The sequence below is a fragment of the Eptesicus fuscus genome, chromosome 8 (genome assembly GCF_027574615.1).
Source record: "Eptesicus fuscus isolate TK198812 chromosome 8, DD_ASM_mEF_20220401, whole genome shotgun sequence".
NCBI lineage: Eukaryota > Metazoa > Chordata > Mammalia > Chiroptera > Vespertilionidae > Eptesicus > Eptesicus fuscus.
The window spans coordinates 79,844,331-79,869,393 of record NC_072480.1 but is presented as its reverse complement, the minus strand read 5'-3'; the positions used below and the strand labels follow the sequence as shown (position 1 = coordinate 79,869,393).

Sequence of the window (25,063 nt, the reverse complement as noted above, 5' to 3'; positions counted from 1 at the left end):
TCCTCATCTCCTGCCTCCTGAGGGAAGCTGACCTACGTTTGCATTTTATAACTCTTTAAAGCTCTTCGTTGCTTCTACCTAAGAAACAATTCTATCCCAAGTTTATTTATAAATATTATAGGGAAAAACAAAGGCAGAAGCAAGAATTCCTAATAGATATTTCTATCTTAAGGGTAAATAAAAATGGAAGTGGGAGCAAGGAACCCCAAGGACGTTCTTTTGGATCTAGACTAGCCTTGTCCGCGGATAGATCTGAGTTGCTTTCCTGGATGTGGGGGACAGAGTGTTCCTCAGGTAATTCAGGGGTTGAATGGGGACTGTTTTGAGGTCACTTACTTGAAGTTGTTACTGGGTTTGACTTATGAAGTGACTAATTGAATCGTGGCCACACATAAACACATATATACATACATGTATGCACACATACAAATATATAAAAGCATAAGCAACTGGACAACCGAACAACCGAACAACCGGTCACTATGACGTGCACTGACCACTAGGGGACAGACGCTCAATGCACAGGATCTGACTCCCTCCTGTCTGGATTGGGCCTGTGGGGACTGGGTCAAAACCAGCTATCCGACACCCCCCGAGAGGCCCCAAATTGCGAGAGGGTGCAGGCCAGGCCGAGGGACCCCACCAGTGCACGAATCTGTGCACTGGGCCTCTAGTACATATATATGCTTTTAGTTTTATACACACAAATGTATATATATCTACATATCTATACATATAAATAGATAGGTAGATAAATAGATAGATTCATATAGATTTTATCCTACTGTTCATTACTTCAGCCCCAATTTATGCTTAAACACTTGGTAATGCCATTTTATGCATAATTAATATTCAGATATTATTTTATGCTACATGTATATGTGTATGTTCCAATCTTATACTTTTCCACATACATTTCAGATTGTACTCATAAACAATATATTCACTAGGTTGTTAACAGAAAAAAACTTGAGAATGAGGTGTGCATGTACAGATCACTCTCCCCAAGTCCATTTCTCTACCACAGGATTGCTGGAGTAAAAGTTAGCCATAATTACCTCCCCTGCTGCACTCTTTCTAGGATATGCTCATTGTCAGGATTTATATCTGATAGGTTCTGCCAAGAAACCTTGCCCTTCCCTTTGTGGAAGTCTCCAGGGACTTGGGGCTCCCTCCTATCCTGGTCCACGCAGATTTGGTGTTGACAAATTGGACTACAAGGAATTCTGAAAGGTAAGAAAAGGAGAGTGCTTTGGACTTGAACAGATGGAAACAGAGTAATGGAAAGTCTTATGACCTGCTAGGAAGCTCCAGGTTTGTTCAGCGATTTTGTGATTAAAGGTGTTCATATTTATTGTCTGCCATATGGTTGCAAAAAGGAGATGAAATTGAATACATGTTCAAAAATCACAGGTCCCAGAAATTTCCTCTCAACCCACATTGACTGCATTGGTGCAGACCACTTTTATTTGTTTGCTTCCATATCAAATTTGCAGTTCTCAACCCAACCTTAAAGCTCCTGCATATTCAGTTTTCAATCATTCCCTAACATGTCCTCCATTCAAGTCAAGTTAGGACCAGGAATGCAGTAAATGTTCTTTATATAGAGATTACGTATGAATTGAAAGTAGGTACTCTAGGTATGTCAGATTGAAAATTTGATTGCCCAGCCAGCATGGCTCAGAGGTTGAGCATTGACCTATGAACCAAGAGGTCATGGTTTGATTCCTGGTCAGGGCATAAGCCTGGGTTGAGGGCTCGATCAACAGGATTCAGTCGATCAATGATCCTCTCTCATGTTCTAACTCTATATATCTCTCCCTTACTCTCTGAAATCAATAAAAACATATTTATTTGATTAATAATCCTATCTATCCCCACTAACTAGCATCATTCTTTCAACAGTTTAGGTTGAGAATATTGGCATTTATCTAAAGAAAAGTTGAAGGAGTTTTTAAAAACAAGAAATTCCAATAAATAGAATGGGGAGGAAGTGGTGAAACATTTTTAAAAAATATTTATTGTTGCAAGTATTACTTATGCCCCCTTTTTTCCCCATTGACCCCTTCTAGTCTGCTCCCAGCCCCCACCCTAGGTCTTCACCACACTATTGTCTGTGTCCATGGTTATTTATATAAGTTTCCTTTTGAATTTATTTTTACAGCCAAATTTATTTCAGGCCATAGATGCAAGAAACAGCACTTTTGTGACTTATGAAAATAGCTAAAGGGACATTTAAATTAGATGTGAGGAAGACTTCCTTAGTATAAGGGTGTGGGTAAATACAGGATTGCCAGAGATGATGGGAATCTTTTTTGAAAGAATTAAGTGCTTATAGGCCCTTAATTAGCTCAGTTGATTAGAGCATCATCTTAATATGCCCAGGTTGCAAGTTTGATCTTTGAATCAATGAATGCATAAATAAGTGTAACAACAAATCAATATCTCTACCTCCTTCTCTCTCTAAAAATCAATTAAAAATATTTTTAAATGATTAAATAAAGAACATATATATATATTCTACCTAATAATAGACAAATATGCAAATTGACCATACCTCTGACACACCCACAAGCCACGCCCACCACCCAATCAGAGCGAGTATGCAAATTAACCCAACCAAGATGGCTACAACCACAGAGAGCAAAGTTTCCTAGGTAACAGAGGAAGCCAAGCTTTCCATCTGCCCTTGCTAGGCCTAAGCCTCCACTCAAGTTACAAAGTTTCAATTATAGAAGGTAAACAAATTCATACAAATGGCAGCAGAATGGAGCTTGAGAGAGCAGGCCAGGGTTGTCCCCGGCAACAGGGAAGCAAAGCTTTCCTCACACCCTGGCCAGGCTCACCCACTTAAGGCTACAAAGTTTCAATTATAACCCCAACAGAAATGGCTGCCGGCCACGGAGGGAGCCCCAGGCTTGGCTCCGCTCCAGGCTATAAAGTTTCAATTGTAGAAGGAAAATACATTCCAGATACCAGGGCCTCTGCTTGGGTTGCCAGGGGGTGTGGCCGGCCTGCAAACCACCACAGGCCCCTCGCTCAGGCCGCCCCATGCCCCAAGGGAACCCCCACCTGATCTGGGACACCCTTCAGGGCAAACCAGCTGGCCCCCAACCTTGTACCAGGCCTCTATCCTATCTAATAAAAGAGTAATATGCAGATTGATCAACACTGCAACACAATATAGCTGCCCCCATGTAGTCAAAGATCCTGCCCCCATGTGGACACAAGATGGCCACCACAAGATGGCCAGCAGGGGAAGGCAGTTGGGAGGCACCCAGCCTGGAAGGGAGGGCAGTTGAGAAGGACCAGGCCTGCAAGGGAGGGCAGTTGAGAAGGACCAGGCCTACAAGGGAGGACAGTTGGAGGTGATCAACCCTGCAGGAGAGGGCAATTAGGGGTGACCAGGCTGGCAGAGGAGGGAAGTTGGGGGCAAACAGATTGGCAGAGGAGTGGTTAGGGGGGATAAGGCTGGCAGGCAGAAGCGGTTAGGGGCAATCAGGAAGGCAGGCAGGAAAGCAGTTGGGAGCCAGCAGTCCTGGATTGTGAGAGGGATGTCTGACTGCCCGTTTAGGGTAGTTGGACATCCTTCGAGGGGTCCCAGATTGGAGAGGGTTCAGGCTGGGCTGAGGGACAACCCCCCTCTATGCACGAATTTCATGCACTGGGCTCCTAGTATATATATAAAAGGCTAAGTGACCAACTGTCCATCCGTCCAACCGACTGACCGACCAGCTGGTACATATGACGTGCACTTGCAATTTAAAAATAAACATTGACTTGCACATGCATGATACATATAAAGCTCTCGCTGGTGCCAATCGCACGTGTTTTTATTTTATAATACTATATTATATATACTAGTTTGACATGTAATGTTTTGCAGTAATGTAATTACCGCATGAATCTTTCTTCTAATTAATTTTCTTTCAATGTGCATGAATCCATGCACTGGGACACTAGTAGCTTAATAAAAAACATAGCTTTTAAGACTAATTTATGTGTGCCATCTCATCTGTGTAAGGACTTCTGAGCCCTGGAATTTTTCTACAGTTATTAATTACAATCTTTGACAAGTTCTGCTTTAATAACAAAAATTGGTGACCAATATTCCCATGGGGAAGTATTGAATCTGTCTCAGAATTTGGACAGAAATAAATTAATAAATAGATGTGAAGAAATTATTCTGTTCAAGACATTAAATATTTAATAATAAACTGAATCTCTAAATCAAAGAGAAAGAGAGGAGTGGGGAAAGTTAAAGGGGAAAAAATGGCTAGACCAGGATGTTAAAGTCAAGAAAACAACAACAAAAAGCTAATTTCTCAGTGGGTGAGAATGCAGAGAGGCAGAGACAATCCCGGGTTCAGTCTTTATTCTTCTTAGCAATTATTTTTTGGTGTCTCTCTTAATATGCCTTGCACAACACAAAGTACAATGAAGAAATGAAAGCAAAGTACATCTATTTAACTAAGTGGTTAAATAACAAAGCAAACACTATATGACAAATGTCAGAGTGACACAAACAGTAAACCCTTCAGAATTTCAAAGAAGTTACGTTATTGCAGACTTTAAAAATCAGGAAAAAGCTTGGTGAGAGGTTGGAACTTGATCTAAAGTAGATATTAAAAGGTTTGTTGGAATAGCATATCTACAACAAAAATTGAGTTTGTGATAATTGCAAAAATATAAAAGGAGCAAGATGATTTATCACACTACTACAAGTTAAATGTTCTGGGGCTGATACAAGAGTTGAGATTTGGCTCGCTTTTTGTAGCCTATCTGAGTGTGTGTGCATGCCTATATACATGTGACCCTAGAAGGATGTCTGTTTACAAACTGATTTATTCTTTTATTTTCTTTTGTCATTTGTGATTGTCAATAACTGAAATTTTACGAGGCCCCTGGACATCAGGTAAGTTCTCAGTAATCTTTCAATCACTTAGTAATTCACACTAACTTTAAAAGATTACAGCAAATGGGGGAATAAGGACACATATGTAACACCATAATCAATAAAGAAATAAAAATAAAAATAAAAGATTACAGCAAAACAAGAAAGAAGCATATCAAATTGTATGTATAGTATACAAGCTATATACAAATGCATGCAAAAATAAGGCTAAAAGGAAAGGGGCCAGAATTTATCAATGGTAGCCTCTTACATGTAGGGATTTGGGAATTAATTTTTTTAACTGGATTTTTTTCAATCTGTACATAATAAAGCAAGTAAAGTGCAATGCAAGGAAAAAACTTTACCAATCCTATATAATAAAGAGGTAATATCCAAATTAACCCTCACAAGATGGCTGCCTACAACCAGGCTGGCAGGGGGGTTAGTGAGAGACGACCAAATGACTGAACAAGCAGGCTGCGTGGGGCAACCAGGCCAGCAGGGGGGGCAGTTGGGGGTGACCAGGCCAGTGGGGGAGGGGGCAGTTGGGGGCAACCAGGCCGGTGGGGTGGGCAGTTAGGGACGACCAGGCCGGCAGAGGGGGAAGTTGGGGGCAATTAGGCTGGCAACAGGGGGCAGTTAGGGGCGACCAGGTTGGCAGGGGGGCAACCAGGCAGGCAGGGAGGGAGTAGTTGTTGGCAACCTGGCCAGCAGCGAGGGGAGGGCGGTTGGGGGTGACTAGGCTGACAGGGGGGGGCAGTTGGGGCAATTAGTCTGGCAAGGGGGGCAGTGAGAGGCGACTAAGCCAGCAGGGAGCAGTTGGGGGCAACCAGGCTGGCAGGGGGGCACAGTTAGGGATGACCAGGCTGGCAGAGGGGGGCAGTTGGGGGCAATTAGGCTGGTAGCGAGGGGCAGTTAGGGGTGACGAGGCTGGCAGGGGGGGCAGTTAGGGGCACCCAGGCAGGCAGGGAGGGGGAAGATGGGGGCAACATGGCCGGCAGCAGGGGACAGTTAGGGCAACCAGGCCAGCAGGGGGGTAGTTAGGGGTGACCAGGCAGGCAGGCAGGTGAGCGATTAGGAGCCAGCAGTCCAGGATTGTGAGATGGATGTCTGACTGCCGGTTTAGGCCTAGGGATCAGGCCTAAACCAGCAGTTGGACATCCCCTGAGGGGTCCTGGATTGGAGAGGGTGAAGGCTGGGCTGAGGGGACCCCCTCGCCCCCCCCGTGCACAAATTTTGTGCACCAGGCCTCTAGTCTTTAATGATCTGGAAAAGATCTCTCATTTCACCATAACTTTTATGAAGGGCAAATTACAGGCAGTAGTTGCCACAGCTACAGAAGAATTCCTTTGAAATATTATGTCACCTGGACTGCAACTCTTGAGGCAGGTCTGGCCCAGACATCCTTAGGCTATTCTTTCTCTGGAGAGCAGAATCGGCCTCTAACTTGACATTGCCTCTCCCATCCCAAACCTCAGTTCAATAAAGGGGTCTGGTATAAAAGCTGTAGCTCAGGAGATTGAGGGATGGAGGGGTGAAGACACCTTTTCTTACACTAATGTAACTTCTGGAACAATGGTATTCTTGACTGTTTTATTTTGTGTTTGTTTTCCTTTCTTCTCATGCTTAAACTATTAGAAGCAGGAGTGATTTATGGAGTAAAGTTTTTTAAGTTTTGTAGATTGGCTCTATATCTGGGATATTTGAATCCATATGGTCACAGGTCATTTAAAAGTGATTCCTCTGTACAGTCTTCTAGCTCTCACCCTATCCTACAAAGCAACACAAAAAAATTATTGATTAGGAAGATCACTAGCGTGAGTTATGAAACTATTCCCCACCTGGTCCTGTGACTAACCAGCAATGTGACCTTGAGCAAGTTGTTTGCTTCTTTGGGCCATATCTATAAAAACAACAATAACAACAAAAACAAGGAGCAAGGGATTAGCTGTTGCCTGTGGTCACTGTAGCTCTAAGACTCTGTGCTCCTGACAGGAATGGTGTGATGGGCCATAGATTCTCATTGGTCCTGAGAAGAATCAGAATGACCTGCCCACTCAGGCTCCAGCTGTTCCATTGAGGGGATGGTCTGGGACCATCAGGGCCATGCTGGACTCTGAGAGTCCTCAGAGCAGGTGAACTTGGACTTGAGTAGATCTGTTCTCTTCCCTTCCTGAATGTAGGGAGATGCTCATCCTTGGGGCTTCCCTGTAGAGAGAAGTGTTCACCGATTCTGCCCTGTGCTTACAGTTGTCTAACGCTGAGGGGACCTGTGGGCTGGGCACACTCACAGTGTCCACGTCTCTCTAACCATATGGTCATCTCCTTCCCAAGGAACTTGGACATCATTTTCTCATTGCCTGGGGATGAAAGCCTGCGTGGTTTTATACTGGTGACTGTTTTGGTAGAGAAAGCAGCAGTACCTGGGATTAAGGTATCCTTCCACCCACACCACTTTTTTTTTTTTCTCAATGAGAAATCAGTCTGAGCTTTACTTCCATGAATTAATCAATATAGATGAGCATAGGCCTTGACCTGCTGTTTTATATCTGAGGAAAGAGGTCATGTTCTAGATCATATAGATACTCGCTTCTCCCAAATCCTATAAAACGTGGAATTGACCATTTGTCCATTCGACAACAAGCATTGTTCTAGACAACGAAATATATGGGGGAACAAGACTGACCTTGTTCTGGCCCCCAGAGAAGCTCCTGATATGGTGGGGAAAGATGGGTTGATGTATAGGGTAATAAGGAAAAAAAATGCAGTGTTTTATAAAAAGAAATCTAACACTTAATTCAGACCTGAAGGGTCAGGCAAAACTTCCCAGGGGAAATGACAACTAAAGTTAAAACCTGAGTGATATATAGGAATTAAGCAGAGAGAGAGAGAGAAGAGAGAGAGAGAGAGAGAGAGAGAGAGAGAGAGAGAAAGGCAAACAGACACACAGACATATTTCTGGCAGCGAGGACAGCTGTTCAAAGGCTCAGAGGAAAAGAACCATCACTGAGATGACCTAGCCTTCAGAGTTCAGGCAGCTTTTAGAAAGGTCAAGTTCAGTAAGATAAATGACAGTGGAGCCCAGTTGGTGTGACTCAGTGGTTGAGCATAGACCCATGAACCAGGAGGCCACTGGTGTGATTCACGTTAGGGCCACATGCCTTGGTTGTGGGCTGGATCCCCATTAGGGAGCCTATAAGAAGCAGCCAATCAATGTTTCTATCCCTCTCCCTTCCTCTGTCTCTAAAATCAATAAAAATAATAATAAATAATAATAAAAAAGACAGTCCAGCTGGCGTGGCTCAGTGGTTGAGCATTGACCTATGAACCAGTAGGTCACTGTTCGATTCCTGGTCAGGGCACATGCCAGAGTTGCAGGCTCAATCCCCAGTGGGGGGCATGCAGGAGGCAGCCAATCAATGATTCTCTCTCATCATCGATGTTTCTATCTCTCTCTCACTTTCCCTTCCTCTCTAAAATATAAATATAAAGACAGAGGAGCAGCAGGTGATCAGCTAGAGAATCCATGCCTTGCCTGAAGATTATTAGTTAGGTTTATGTCTTTCCTTACCACCTTCCCTGGTGAGCATATTTTTAAGTCTTTACTGTGTCACCAATCCCGGTGTGAGTATTATAATGTTCTCAAAAGTGAAACTATATAGTTATTTTACTTCTCATCAATTTAGTCCATTGAAAGGTAAAAAATGAAATATTGGTCTTTCAAATATAGCTCAGATAAGGTAGAGACTGCTAGGAAGGCTTCATGACGGAGGGGCCTCTGGAGCTGGGGGCTCTGTGGGCTCTATAGAATCTGCCTGATTTTATGAAAACAGAGCTCAGGGGTGAGGGTCTCCTAATTCAAGATACAGACGTAGACATTGTTATAATGTGTGATAAATACAAAAGAAGGAAGGAAAAAAAGGATAGCATTATAGCAAGTAGCAATCAGTGGAAAGATCTAGAAAAATGTGTCCAAGGGTCTATCTGGGAGATGCCCAGAAAGGTTATCCTCTCAGGCAAACCTCACAGCAAATTGAGTTTAAGGGAGCACTGGCAAACAGTCCAGCAGTCAGAAGGGCGCCCTTCCTGATTTCCATAGCTCTGATGCTCAGCTCACTCCACCTCAGTGGGCCTTAAGTGAATGCTAATAGACTGAGTGAATGAACCTTCTCCCCAGGCACTTGTTGAAGCAATGAATGCCATGCTGCAGCCCAGCCAGGACTCCCTGCTGCAAGCCCTGCAGCGGCTGAGACTCTCCATTCAGGACATCACCAGAACCTTAGGACAAATGCATGGTATGGGGCTGCTGTAGGTTGAGGGTTCTGCTTGGGGCAGGGCTGGGCAAAATCCACTAGATGGAGCTAGTGTATTAGCTTTGTTTTATGGTAACTCATTGCTGTTTTAACTATTGGCGAATGATCTCTCAGTTTGCATAGATGTTCTGCGGTTTTGTCTTTTTTCAGTATTCTCTTGTGGTTAGGGTAGTTTGCTCTCTTCGGTAGCCGTATATTTCTTTGCATGTTGAGATCTTGCATGAAGTTTGGGAGGAGGGGGTAAGGTGACCAGATTTTAACATTGGTAAAGCGGGACACCATTGACCCATTGACCGGGGTGGGGGGTGGGGGGGGGGGGTGTTCTTATTTTTTTTAAAATATATTTTATTGATTTTTTACAGAGAGGAAGAGAGAGGGATAAAGAGTTAGAAACATCGATGAGAGAGAAACATCAATCAGCTGCCTCTTGCACACCCCCTGCTGGGGATGTGCCCGCAACCAAGGTACATGCCCTTGACCGGAATCTAACCTGGGACCCTTGAGTCCTCAGGCCGACGCTCTATCCACTGAGCCAAACCGGTTTCGGCCCGGGTGGGGGGGGGGGTTCTTGATTAAAAATTTGGTCTATATTGTAATCGCTTTTGGTTTTTTTAATAAAAGGAAATTCACTTCTTAGATCATCATTGAATTTGCATCCTCTTTTCTTACTCATTATGTTAAAAATCTAAAAAAAATAATTTAAAATTATATTATAAATTATTATATACATATTGCTTAAAAACACAGTAAATAGGTACATAATTACATGAACATATTTTATTGTTAGTTTATAAATTAAATTAATTTGATTGTTATAAAGTAACTATATTTTAAAAATTATTTTAATCCTATATTTCTTTCTAAATAATAACAAATACTAACTTGTATTATTTTTCCTCTGAATTTGCTGTAATGTAAGTCGTAAGTGTCACTTTTAAGGCCGGCACTAGACTTTTTGCCGCCACTATAAAATATAAATAATATGAGTACTGTCTGCTAAATTCAAGAAAATTTATGTATTTATGATATAAATAAATAAATTACTTACCTAAATTATCTGAATAGCTGATTTGTAATGACATCACTTGTTTAACTAGCTTACTAGCACGAAGTACAATGTGTATCGTCTGAGAGACAGTTACAAAATGTTTTTGTTGCCAATCCCAAAAAATGCCATTGTTCATTAAATCCAAACAATGGTGGTCGAATTCTAACAACTGGTCAACAATGCGAACTTTGATAAGCAGTTCTCGATAATCAGTTCTCAACAATTATTTGTTATTATTAAAGTTTAACATTATAAAATTAACAAAAATAATATAAAACTCATATCCTGGCTAAATAGCCACATGTCCGCCGAAAACCGTATATTCCCTTCCCGTTCTCCCACCGTTCCCTAGCTTGTCGTGCATTCTTTCCAAAAATCAGGACTTTTTTAAAACACCGCGGGACGCGGGACAAATTGTTAAAAATCGGGACTGTTCCGCCAAAAGCAGGACGTCTGGTCACCTTAGGGTAAAGCAAAAAACAACAGCAAAGGTTGTGTACATTCCGTCCAGCAATGTCAGGATACTGCAGTGTTGTCCTTATGCTCGCTTATGCCGCTTTTAGCCTTTTTTTCTCAAGTGGAACCTGGGATGATTGATTGCTTTAGGCCAGTGGTCGGCAAACTCATTAGTCAAAAGAGCCAAATATCAACAGTACAACGATTGAAATTTCTTTTGAGAGCCAAATTTTTTAAACTTAAACTTCTTCTAACACCACTTCTTCAAAATAGGCTCGCCCAGGCCGTGGTATTTTGTGGAAGAGCCACACTCAAGGGGCCAAAGAGCCGCATGTGGCTCGCGAGCCGCAGTTTGCTGACCACTTCTTTAGTCTCCTTAGTGCAGAGATGAGGTTTCATAGGTGTAGCCAATTCAGTGGCTCACCAGTCCTGTGGTTAGTTTACATTTTATTCAGGTGACTGCATTCAATTTCAAGACAGCTCTTCAACTTCCTCTATCAGAAGAAACTTGAAAGTGTATAGTGTGTGTGTGTGTGTGTGTGTGTGTGTGTGTGTGTGTGTGTGTGTGTGTGTTGTTCTTTAAGTAAAATTGGTATATAACATCATATGTTTCAGGTGTATAACATCACAATTTCACACCTGTATATACTACAAAGTGATCTGCACCAAAAGTCTAGTTAATATACATCACCATGCAACCAATTCCCTTCACCCAGTTCTCCCAAGCCTCAACCTCTGTTAACCACCAGTCTGTTCTCTGTATCTATGGGTTTGTTTGGTTTTGTTTGTACATATGTTTTGTTTTGTTTGGATTCCAATATGTATGAAATCATATGGTATTTGTCTTTCCTCATCTGACTTATTCAGTTAGCATAATACCCTCGTGTTGTTGCAAATGGCAAGATTTCATTCATTTTTATGTTGAGTACTATATATATATATATTAGAGGTCTGGTGCATGAAAATTCATGCACTGGAGGGGGGGCAGTCCCTCAGCCTGGCCTGCCCGCTCTCACAGTCCGGGAACCCTCAGGGGTGGGAGTTGACCCAGAGATCAGGGGAAGGCAATGCCCTATTATACCTCTACTGCTGCCACTGCCGGCAGCACAAGCCTCAGCCAGCACTGATTACCTGAGCCTCGGGTGGCCCTGGGCGGCTGAGGGGGCTGAGGGGACTGGGGGACTCTGGAGGCAGGCGTGTGGCCAGGCCGGACCTGCCTGGGGGTGGGCCCAACCTTACTGCATGCCTGCCGCCCCGGTGGGGCTGAGGGGACAGGGCGCCACCATCTTGTGGCTGTGGGCGCTGCCATCTTTGAGGGTGTGGCAGTTAATTAGCATATTCCCTCTTTATTAGATAGGATGCTGCCATGAACATAGTAGTGGATATATCTTTTCAAATCAGTAATTTTATTTTTTATATGAATACCCAGAAGTGGAATAGCTGGATCACATGGCAGTTCTATTCTTAAATGTTTGAGGAATCTCCACACTGTTTCCACAGTGGCTGCACCAATTTACGTTCCTTCCAACAGTGTATCAGAGTTCCCTTTTCTACACATCCTTTCTAACAACTTGTTTCTTATATTTTTGACAATGAAATGTGCCAACAGATGTAAGGTGATATCTCATCATGTTTTAATTCATATTCCTCTAATAAGTAGTGATATTGAACATCCTTTCCTGTGCCTGTTGACCATATGTATATATATCTTCTTTGTAAAATATTTATTTAGATCCTCTGCCCTTTTTAAAATGGGATATTTGCTTTTTGTTGTTGAGTTTTAAGAGTTCTTCATATACTTTGAATAGTAACTCCTTAAGAGACACATGATTTGCAAATATCTTTTCCCATTCAGTAGGTTGCCTTTTTGTTTTGATGCAGATTTCCTTTGTTGTACAGAAGCTTTTTAGTTTGATGCAGTCCCATTTCTTAATTGTTGCTTTTGTTTCCCTTGCCTTTGAATTCAGACTAAAATATTGCTAAGACCTATGTCAGGGACCTCCTGCCTTTGTTTCCTTCTATGAATTTTATGGTTTCAGGTGTTGCATTCAAGTCTTTAATCAATTTTGAGTTAATTTTTGAGTATGGTGTAAGGTAGTGGTCTAATTTCATTCTTTTCTGTGTGGCTATCCAGTTTTCCAACAACATTTATTGAAGAGATTGTCTTTTCTCCATGGTATGTTCTTGATTCCTTTGCCCTATATTAATTGTCCATATATGTGTGGACAGTTAGACTTATTTCTGGGCTCTCCATTCTGTTCTATTGATCTGTGTATCTTTTTATGCCAACACCATGTTTTTGTTTGTTTGTTTTTAAATATTTTTATTGATTTCAGGGAGGAAGGGAGAGGGAGAGAGAGATAGAAACATAGATAATGAGAGAGAATCACTGATCTGGTGCTTCCTGCATGCCCCACACTGGGGTTCAAGCCCATAACCAGGATATGCCCTGACCGGGAATCAAACCGTAACCTCCTGTTCATAGGTAGATGCTCAACCACTGAGCCGTAACAGCTGGGCCCTGTTGTTTTGATTACTATAGATTTGTAGTATAGTTTGAAATCAGAGAGCACGATGCTTCCTACTTTGTTCTTCTTTCTTAACAAAGGCTCACTCTTTCCTTCCTCAGCTATGCACACAAGGAAGTGGCCATATGTGGGTGTGTGGCATGTGGGTAAGGCACCCTGAACACTAAGGGAGCTCATAGGCCAGTTGGGGGATATGCAGGCGCAGCATTCCCATCAGCTCCTGGGAGGGTGTCTTGTCAGAGTCTGTGAGATGGTCAGTAGGATCTGCATCCCTTTACCACCCTCCAAGAGTCCTATCTGGCACTCTCACAGCTGCTCCTCATCTCCCCGCTCACCCAGTTTCTCAGTCCTGAAGCTCACCTTGGTATTCTGGATATGGTGAGAAAGAAGTGGGTCTCTGGATGCATTCCATGCATCTGGGGAAGCTGGGCACTCACATGCTCTCACTTTTCCTTGCGGGACAAATCACAGGCCAATAAGCTCTCTGTTGGTGCTGAGCTATGTCTCCTTGTGGGGCGGGTGATATAGGTAAAGTGAAATGCTCTTCTTACTCCATTTAGTGCATTCAATATCCTCAAATTATTATTATTTTTTACTGTAGTGGTGTGCTGGGGCTTTGCTGGACTCCTGGACTTCCACAAATGCTCTCTTGTCCATGGGTGACTGTCTAAATCAGCATTCATTGGCAAAAGACAGTAGAAACTCTTACTCCACTATGATAATGATGTCACTCCTTTGAATATTAACCTTAAATCTAGCACGTTGGTAAACACTCTTATTCATTGTAATAATTATGTAGAGATTATTTGGGTTTTCTATAGAGAAGTCATTTGAGAATAATGTTCTCTTTTTTTATTCATTTACAATACTTATAACTTTTATTTCTGTTTAATGTTATTTCTCATTCTTCTCGCTAGGACTCCCAATACAGTATTGAATGGAAATGCTGATCCTTGTTTTGTTTCACATTTTGAAATACTTATTTTTTATATTTTAACATTAAGTATAATGTATACTGGAGACTTTATGGATTCCTTTTATCAATTCAAGGATGAGTACTATTATTCCTAATTAGCTAAATCATTTTACTTTATTTTTTTTTTACCATGAATGGATTTTTTCACGCATATTGAAATGTTTTATATCAAAATCATTTCACATCTATTGAAATGATCATTTGACTTTTCCTCATTAAATATGGTAAGTTGGGTGAAAAATTATTACCAGTCATTACTGATTTAGAAAAGTGTGTACCTAATATTTAGCATTTGGGAAGGGGAGGCAAAGAGCACCAAATGGGTAAGACCCAGAAATATCACCAGAAAAAAAAGTTCAGAAGAGTATTGTTACAGAAGAATGAGAGACTGTAACACCATTCAGGAACATGGGAAACCCTGAGGCTGAAGGAAGACATTAGTTACCTGAGTCATGGAACTTCAGAAAAAAAACAAGAGATGGAGGACCAGAGAGTAGGTGTAATGGTAGCAAAAGAAAAACTGATGGTATAGAGATGTCACTATTTAGGTATCATAAAAAGAGATGTGTGTTTTTCCCCTCTTAGAAACAAAGAGAGATAGATAGGAATATGCATAAGAGAGCATGCTTAGTCACAGAGGGACCCCATTAGATGAAGAAAGAGAACAACCCTCAAAAGCTGATTAAAAGAAATTTGTTACAAATGTGAAAACTTGCTTCCTTATATATAATTTTAATATCTAGTGAAAGCAATTACCCATAAGCATTGGCTTAGATTCAAAATAGCTGCACAGCTTAATGAATGCAGCTAAATGTGGAGCTAAATGCATCTGTATTTGACCTGGTGTGGCAATCCCCAGCCAGACAAGGGACTCTCCACTCCTCTGTCCTTTGTTGGCTATACAGAACTCCACTTGAGCAGAGATGGCTTTAGTTTTCCTCTCTTGTGAAAGCCTTGAGAGGTGATTCTTTCTCTCGGCCTTCTCCCTTCCACTTCCCATATTCTCTCAAACATCATGTTTGTTTAAATTATTAATTTTTTAAAAGATGGCCTTGATCTCTCTTTTTGTTGTGGTTAAGTAGAGAAAGGGGAAGTACCACAAGTAGAAAAGAGCAGCATTTGGAATAGTTTAAAAGTTCTGCAAGCGCCAATGAGGACAATTACAGAAGAGAACATTCCATCCACCTCTTGCTTGTAGCTTTCATTCCAGGTTTCCATGCAGATCAGATAGAGAAGCAGCCCCAGGAGCTCAGCAGGGCCCATACACATGTAACCAATTGCTTTTTTTGCCTGTAGTAAAGTTCACATTTTGATTGCTCCTCCAGATTATGTAGATCCAGACATATTTTATGCAGTCATCCGGATCTTTCTCTCTGGGTAAGTATAGTTCAAATGTTTTCCTGCAGGAGGTCTCTGTAGCATTTTCCAAATTTATGGGGGTGGAAACTGACATAAGCTTCCTAGAGTAAGAAACACACCAAATAACCATTGTTAGCAAAGTAGTCACCTAGATCCACTCTTGGATAAAAGAAGAGAGGTAACATCTGCATGGCAAATGGCATTAAAGGTTGAATATTTAAGTTTAGAGTAATTGTCCTTAGGCTCTCATATTAGATTCATGTGTATTTACTTTCTTAGAACCCGACCTTGATGACAGGAAGGGAAAAAAAAGCCCAATATGCCACACACAAAGCTCAATCATTTATATTTATTCCCTCCCCTTGTTATTAAAACAGATGGAGGTATAGACAGTAACGGGAAAGCTTTCTTATAACATTCCTAGGTTGGCTACACCAAGCCATTTTCTCATATTCCTGTGTACTCTTTTTTTGGTCACATGACCTATAATCTCTCCAAAAATAGATCTCTACTCTTAGATGCAGTTCTTTTTTTAAATACACTAGTCATACATTGCCATATTTTATTTTATTTTTTTATTATTTTTTTAAAAATATATTTTATTGATTTTTTACAGAGAGGAAGGGAGAGGGATAGAAAGCCAGAAACATCAATGAGAGAGAAACATCGATCAGCTGCCTCCTGCACACCCCCTACCGGGGATGTGCCCGCAACCGAGGTACATGCCCTTGACCGGAATTGAACCTGGGACCTTTCAGTCCACAGGCCAATGCTCTATCCACTGAGCCAAACCGGTTTCGGCTTTACATTGCCATATTTTAATGAGATTGTTTTCCTATTCACTTTAAGAAGTTGAGTTTGTTTGGGTGTGTGTGTTTTTAATGGTGAAAAGTGTAAGATGGCAGTAGTGGATGGATGTGGTAAAAAATGTAAAGTCAATATCATCTAGTGTGCCATGTGTATAACTAGGAGATGCCTGAAGGGCTATTGATAGAATCTGAAGCTTGCTTGGATAGAACAAGAAACATGCCAAATACCCAAATCAATAAATTTATTGATTTCGTGGTATAATGCATTGGTGCAAGAGCAGAGTGACAACATGTACTAAGTATTTTCTATAGATTGGGTAGTTCTGGAATGTGAGAAAGTGACCTCCCTCTCTAAGGGAGGGCGGCTTGGATGGAGATTTCTCATTTATTCTCACTGTAGAGAATAAAAGCAGGAAGGTTTCTATAGAATTACTTGAGAGTAATAAATACCTGGTTTATGGGGGAAAAGGGAGTGACAGATATGGAATTGGGACTGTTTCTCAAAATGCTCTCCAAAGAGAATATCATATAGAATTCTTCTCACTCTCTGTTTTTCATGTAGTCAGGGTCAAGAAAAGATCTGATGGTAGAGAAAAGATTCTAGCAACAAATATTAAGCAAAACATGTAGATATGCTTTGGTAGGATTAGACAAAAGAAAAAAAGGTCATTTAAAAATGTTTTAAAATAGACTGGGATTTAGGAAGCATTTATTTCTGAAAAATCGATTAATGCTTTACTTGGTTCTCTAAGTTTGTATCAATTTTCCTTTTAAATAACGAATTACCACACTTTCAAATTAGCAACTTGAAAGTACACACATTAATTATCTCACATTTTTATAGGCCAGAAGTCAGGGTGAGCTCAACTTGGTTCTCTGCTTAGGTTCTCAAAAGGCCAAGTCAGGGTATCTGCTGGGTTGAGTTCTTATCTTGAGAATATGGGGAAGAATTCACTCACTCACGTTTTAGGTTGAATCTAACTCTTTGTGGTTTTGAAACTGAGGTCTTTGTTCCCTTGCTGACTATCAGAGAGAATCTGCTCTCAGCTTCCAGAGACCTCTTGCATTCTTTGTCACATGGTCTCCTCTGTCTCAGCAATGACACTTCCTATCCTCCTATTACTTCAAATCTCTCTGACTTCTCCTTTTTGTCACTAACCAGAGAAAACTCTCTGCTTTTAAGGACTTATTGATTGAATTCAGCTCACCTAATTATCTAGAATGACTCCCTACATTAAGATCAACTGATTAGTAACCTTAATTACATCTGCAAAGTCCCTTTGTAATATGATATATCATATCTATAGGCTTGAAATCTCATAATATTAACAGTTCTGGGAATTAGAATGGGACTCTTGGGACAATATATATATATATATATTAATTCTAACTATCATAATTAAATAGGCACCAGAAGGTGACTTTGTTTTCATTAAAATAATTTCTGGGTCAATGATGCATTTTATCAGTGTCTCACCTCTGTTTCTCATCCTCAAAAATATTTCCCATCTAGCTAAACTAATTGGCCAGTACCAAATCCTAAGTACATTGGTAAGTGCAGATGTCCAAGAACATCTGGATTGTTGATAATTCCCAGTAGGGTTGTCCTGAAAAAACTAATTCTGCTCCTGTGTTCTTGATTTGTCCTATGTTTGATTTATTATTTTTGTTGACTTTTTAAAGCTTTTTTATTTAGGAGAGTTGAAAGATTTCATCTGCAGATGAAACATTTTATCTTTATTTCCCACTCATATTAAATTTCTCAGGAGGTTAATAGCCCCTGTGGAAAAATAATGTCATCTCATTTTCTTTTCCTTTTAAATGTCTGCTTCTATTGGGTTTCCTAGAAATATGCTACAAGAAGACTAAAAATAATCTTGCCTACAGAGATTTGAAAGAAAAATAGTCCTTTCCTTCCAAACAGCAGTTTGGGCCTGAGAATGCATGGGAGCAATCCGTGGGTTCTTCACAAGAACTCAATTTCCCTTCCTCAGACTACTGTCATCATAGACAGAGAATATGTGTGTTTTATTAGTAAAAGTAAATGCCTTTCTCTTACCTTTTTGACTTTCACACTGGTATTTCCTCTTTTGGTATTCTATGGGGCTTCAACGTATCTTCTTCAGGTTAGAGCACTAAAAGGAGATTGATGTCTTCACCATTTGAGCATTTGATGGCTCTTTTAGGCTGGCCAGGTCTTTTTAAGACATATACTTGGGTCTACATGTTCTAGATATAATACATAATTATAGAATGCTATATGTTTTATTCACTGATTCATCTTCCAGGCACAGTTCTAGGTGTTAGCAATGAAACAACAAAACAAAACAGCAACTTCATTTTTTGTGGAGCTTACATACATTTTAACGATGGGAGGCAGATGAAGAAATAAATATAATAACATCAAGTATCATACAAGATACGTTAAAACAATAAGCAATATGAGAAAATATGAAGTAAGATATAAGGAATCATGGATTGTGGTGGCCAAAGTTTGTTTGTTTGTTTGTTTATTTATTGCGATCTAGGAATGCCACACTTCTAAGTGATATTTAAGCAGATACCCAAAAGAAGTAAGGAGTAAGCTACCTAGATGCTGTTGCAAGCAAAAGGAAAAGAAATGACAATGACCCTGAAGCAAGAGCATGTTTGTCATGGAGGAGTAGCTGCAAGGAAGCCAGCAGTGCTTGAATGGAGTAAATATTGGGGAGAATGAGAAAGATACATGTGCTGGTGGAAGACCAGGTCCTGCAGGGGCCCATTAGCTTTTTTTCTGAGTGAGATGGGCAACACTGGCATGTTTGGGAGGACTGACATGATCTGTCTTAAGTTTAAATTCATCACTCTGTCTTCTAAGTGGAAAATAGATGATTTCAACTCAAGAATGGAAGCCAGGAAAGTATTTAAGGAGCTTTTACTACAATTCAGGGTGGTAGCTTTAACTAGGGTGGTAACAGCAGAAGCGTTGAGAATGGCCAGGTCTGGATACAGATTGAAGGTAAAGTTTGACAGGATCTGCTATTGGAGTGCACGTGGAATGGAAAAGAAAGGGTTCAATCAAAGATTCTATGGTTTTGTCCAACTCTGCTGAAAAGATGTAACTGCCAGTTTTTCTGTTGGGGAAGACTGTAGGCAGGACAAGTTTGGCAAAAGGGTGGGGAATCAGGAGGTCAGTTTAGAACATGTTCATTCCTGTGCAGATGTCTAGCAGGCATTCAGATAGTATATGAGTCTGGAACATGGGGGAGAGGTTCAGGTGCAGGTGCAAATTTGTAAACAGTGAGAATAGGTGTTTAAATCTATGAGGCTAGAAAATATCCCTTGGGAAGGGCGAGTAGTGAGATGCCCAAGGACTGAGCCCTGAGAGAGCCTAACACTTGGGAGTTGTCATAATGGGAAGAAACTAGAGAAGGAGACCAAAACGCCTATGCAAGATCATCGACAGGAATACAAAGGAAACCTGAACAGGCTGGTCATTGTATTTGGTCCACTTACTGCAGAGTATCAGTCATCTTCCATATTTCTTCCACAGAGAATGTTGTTTAGAAATTTTATCCAACCAGTGTTCTGAACTCTGACAAGTCGTGAAACCTCTCTGAAACCCATTCCTATCTCCGAGCAGCTTTAAGAAGTAGGTGCAAATTAGGAGCACGAACACTCAGAGGGATGGTACAAAGTAACAGAATAATGAAAGGGAGAACAGGGATCCCACTCACTCTGAATAACATTCTAAAATGGCTGATAGTTATTGAATGCTTAATAATGTATTCCAGGCATTGAGCAAGTATTGTTTTAATTAGTTCTCTCAAAAACCCAATAAGGTGGATACTTGTGGTATGTGGAGGAAGAAGTGGAAGCTCAGAGAGGATTGAACTAAGCCAAGGCTCACAGTTAATACACATCACAGCTGAGATTAAATTCTCTATCTGCCTAAAACAGAGCCCACTTTCCTAACAGGCACAGCATGTTACAGTTTTACACTCAGGAGCCTTCCTTTGCTTTTCCTGCTTGTCTCCCTGACTGCTTTCTGTGCTCCATTCCTTTCAAGAGTGACAGCGCCCCACCTGCAAAGGCCACTCTGATATTCCTCCAGTGAAAACCAGAGTACAGCCAACCAAAAACAATCCCAAAAGAAAACAATCCAGATTCTTGTAGCATTTCCTGCCTCAGAGAAATATGTAAAAAAAAGGTCATGAACAGCAAGCTGAGCGGCCTGTCTACGGCTTTCGTGCGTATGAGATGTGTTTCCCTTCTCTGGAGCACAATGACTTTTAAAATTACGGGAAGAAGGCGAGACATCACGTAAGCCTGTTATTTAAACTGTTAACAACTGGGAGTAGTTTGTTCCCAGTAATAAGAGAAAAGGATTCTGTTTCTTAGAAAAAGTAGAAATCCACATGTGCAAGTTCTGAGAACATGAAAATAGAAAATTACAAGTTTGGGACTTAAGTTCTGATTCTCTTGTTCCCTAGCAATGTGGCCCTGGAGAATGAACTGCTTAGAGTCTTTATTTCTTTATCTGCAAAATGGGCTTAAAAATACCTGCCTTGATATACTCATAAGAGGTCAATGAATATGAAGGTGCTTTATAAACTGTAAAGCATTGTAAGTACAAATATATGTGTTCTTGGTGCTCTTGTTTTTGTCTCATTATGGAGCCACCCACATACACTCTGTGACTATTTAAGACTTTGTAAAAAGCAGATGGAAATGAGTATAATAGTTGAGGTAGAGAGAGGGGTATCCAGAGACAAAAAGATAAATGGAATTAGGGAGACTGAAGGGAAGAAAGGAGAGAAGAAAAGAGAGGAGAGGGGAGAAAAACCCATTTAATCTGAGCATGACTAAGAGCCTCCAGTCCTTCCACATCGCTTCTGACACTCTGCAGTCTTGTATTGTGTTCTTTTAGTCATACCCTTAGTATGCATACATGTCATCAACAGAGCATTTGATAAAGGCATTCCCATTAAGTCAGGTAGCATTTAGAACTGATAGTTTAATATGACAACTGTTATAACTGTTTTAGGGAAGGGCAAAGATGTGTGTGTGCATGTACTTATATGTGTGAGTATGTTTGTGTGTGTGTGTGTGTGTGTGTGTGTGTGTGTGTGTGTATGTGTGTGTTTTCAAATCTCTACTGGTGAAATTATCAAGTCATCAAGGCAATTTTATCAGGGGAAGTGAAGATTGTTCTGGAGCCCCTACTTTGTTCCTGTTGATAAGCACTGATGTCATGTTTATGATTGGATGAGAGATTCTTTTCTATTCTTTTAAAAAAAATAATTTTATTGATTTCAGAGAGGAAGGGAGAGGGAGAGAGAGATAGAAACATCAATGATGAGAGAGAATCATTGATTGGTTGCCTCTTGCACACCCCACACTAGACATCAAGCCTGCAACCTGGGCATGTGCTCTGACTGGGAATCGGACTGTGATCTGGTTCATAGGTCGACGCTCAACCACTGAGCCACACCAGTTGGGCATTCTCTATTCTTTACTTCTCTGTAAACTCCTTTAAATGAGGGAGGAGAAGGGCTGCATTCTATGTCCTGTTATGAAATTGGGGTCAAGATGATGCTTAAATACACATCCTACAAATATATCCAGTCTTTTGCCCTGAAATTGCCATTCAAATCATGTTTGCTTTATTGCTCACTCTCTGGTTCTATATCAGAAAAATATACTCTTAACTCCAAACACCTACTTCTTTCTGACTTTTACTCTTGCTTAGATGGAAAGATAACCCAGCAATGCCTGTGGGATTGATATATGAAGGAGTCTCCACAGAGCCCCTGAAATACTCTGGAGGGAGTGCAGCTCAGAGCACAGTGCTTCATGCCTTTGATGAGTTCTTGGGCATTCGCCATAGCAAGGAAAGTGGTAAGCCAGACATTTTTCTTTGTCTTTTCTTTTCTTTTTTTCTTTCTTAACAGGGAGAAGAACAGAGGTGTTTTTACAAATTGATAAAACCAAGTGTAACTTAAAATGTCACGAAGTCTATACTTTTCCAAATTAACTGGGAAACTCTGTGCCTGCCACATGTTATTGTGTCAAGTCAATTAATATCAGGTCTCAGCAGGAAATTGGGTTTCATTTCCAAATCTTAAAACATTGCTATATTTCCAGCTGTTCACTGCAGTTTTGTTTGGATCTTTAGGCAGTGGCTTCCTTGCTCTAAAATGAAGGAGAGTTCTGGAGTTTGGAGGGTTTGGCATTTTGTTGATAAGTCTGGTTGTTGCCCAGGATGGTTCTAAGCTTCTCCATGAAAGCCCTTCCCCATGAAAATGGTGCAACCTCAAGCCAATTCTATTTAGACCAGAAGAGAGAAGGGCCAACCATTTTAGAAATTTGAAATTGCTCATTTCCTTACCTGTCAGTCTTGAGCCAAATGTTTAATAGCTGCCAAAAGCACTTCATAGTACAGAGTTTTCAAGTTGAATTAGAAAAACAAAGACTAGAATTTGGTGTCAGAGGGTCCAGTCTCATCTGCAGAAGTCAGTTCTCTAGAACTACAACTTTGCATGGATTTTGACTTGGTGATGTTAGTAGGTATCGTACCATGTATAATATTAAACAGGAATGGGATTCCTATAGATTATCTATCTATCTACATTTCTTGTAAATGTCAATTGATTAGGTTTTGAAACAATTTGACTTCAAGAGGTTGTAATTAAAGTGGCTCATTCTTTATCTTTTTGCTCTTATAAACCCTATTACTTTCTTCTTCCTTAGCACTCCCTCCAAAACAAAGCATTTAAGAAATAAAATTCAGCAGATTATCTAGCTACTTAGTTTAAGAGTTTATGCTCACATCTGCAAATATCCTCTCAGAACGATTAACAATATAATTTGCCCACATTTGACATATGGTAATCATTTATACCATGATAGAGGTAGTTCCAACTCAGTTATCTGAGCAGTGCTTGCTTCATTTTCCCTTCCCCGTCACCTATCAATAGTCAGGAATGTGCATTTGTGTGTTTGAAGTCTACTAGCAAAAGAACCAGCAAAGTAGATTGGACAGTTAGCATGATAACAACACTTTTTGCTGCATTGATGTCTGGAAAAGCAGATCAGCTCTCTTACCTTTCCATGTGGAGCTTTGACATTGGTCTGGATTATTTCTTTCAGGTGACTTTCTGCTCAACATGAGGGACTACATGCCACCTTCTCATAAAGCCTTCATAGAAGCCATCCAGTCAGCTCCTTCACTGAGGGACCATGTCCTATCCTCCGGGAATGACCCACTCCTGACAGCATATAACCAGTGTGTGCAGGCCCTGGCAGACCTGCGCAGCTATCACATAACCATGGTGACCAAATACCTTATCACATCTGCAGCCAAAGCAAAAGGCAGGAAGCTAAGCCATCTCCCAGGGCCACCTCAGGCCTTAGAAGACAGGGGCACAGGAGGAACCACAGTTCTGAGCTTTCTAAAGAGTGTCAGGAATAAGACCTTAGAGGCAATCCTCCCCCAAAGTGGTTAAGAACGGCCTCTCCTGGTGATGCCAAATCAGCAAATGCCCTACCAGAGGGCAGATGGGCCTGGAGAATGAAGGTCAGGGTCTGTCTGGAATAACCCAAAATCGACCTCAGCCTTGTTCATGTTCCTGTTCTATAGAACTTCATCTTCTTCTTTGTTGAGACCTGTTGGCCTTCACAGAGGAGAATTTTCATGGCCATAAATTTTCTTTTCTCCACATGATCACTAATTGGTAGCAAATAGCTTTGGACACTCCCTCATTCAGAAACCTATAAAGGAGCAAGGGTATCCCTATTCTATTTGCAAAGTGATGAAAAACCAATCAAAATGTCAGAAACTAAATAAAATTGCCTGTGGACAGACCACCTTGTAGATTTCTTGGAAAAAACAAATTAAATATTCATGCATTCCTTCATTCACTTAACAATGTACTAAGTTCCACTCCAGCTCTCACCTCCTTGCACCTGTTGATTTGTGGAGATGTAGAGGATAGAGGAGGCTGAGCTGACAGCGAGACTTGGAAGTCACCAGTATGAAAATGAATAATGACATGGGAACGGATGAGACTTTTCCACATGGTTTATCAATGTGCAAATTCTATTTTAGTTTCCTTCTTTATTTTTAGGAGAATGATTCTTTCTCCTTACACTGAAAGTTTAAAATAATTTTAAAATAATTAACCCTTTCGAAGTAAATGAGCAAAGTGGGAATAAAGAGTAAATTCACATGTTTACAAGGTCTCATTCTACCTGACAATATAAAGCTAGAAAATGTTCATCTTGTTTATTTAGGATAAACTCCACTAATTTAGACTTGTTCCCCATTCTGCATACACACGTATCTGGGATAGTATGCAAATTCCACAGCACTGATCTAGCATTGGGGCATCAGGGAGAGGTACCTGACTGGGGGTTGGGGGATTCTGTCCAAATTAGTGTCTGCTAAGTAGGCCCCTTCTCCATGTAGGCACTGGTCAAATGGAACTCACAGCATGTCTTATACTAAGAGACCTTTCAGATCCTTGCCCCTCAAGGTCCGATCATGCTACTTAGAGAAAACATTTTACTAGTTCCCATATCCCCAGGAGTATTGGGAGATTAGAAGGTTAGCTCAAAGTGTCTGCCCAGAACTCATTCTCTAGTGTCATGGTGGTGTGTGGGGAGGAAGAGAGGACTTCTGGACTCTTGTTAACTTTCA

The 25,063-nt window shown here is 40.8% G+C and overlaps 1 protein-coding gene across 1 annotated transcript in view; it reads left to right on the top strand.

The window, feature by feature from the left end:
* Nucleotides 1–23,935, top strand: part of IDO2 (indoleamine 2,3-dioxygenase 2) — a 53,558-nt gene extending 29,623 nt beyond the window's left edge. Inside the window, exons 4-10 of the mRNA XM_008144002.3 lie at nt 1,115–1,233; nt 4,901–4,915; nt 7,229–7,328; nt 9,072–9,189; nt 15,541–15,592; nt 22,115–22,263; nt 23,515–23,935. Of these exons, the coding sequence (XP_008142224.2) occupies nt 1,115–1,233; nt 4,901–4,915; nt 7,229–7,328; nt 9,072–9,189; nt 15,541–15,592; nt 22,115–22,263; nt 23,515–23,870 (909 nt within the window). The 3' untranslated portion in view covers nt 23,871–23,935. The remainder of the gene's footprint in view (nt 1–1,114; nt 1,234–4,900; nt 4,916–7,228; nt 7,329–9,071; nt 9,190–15,540; nt 15,593–22,114; nt 22,264–23,514) is intronic.
* Nucleotides 23,936–25,063: the final 1,128 nt, after the last annotated feature.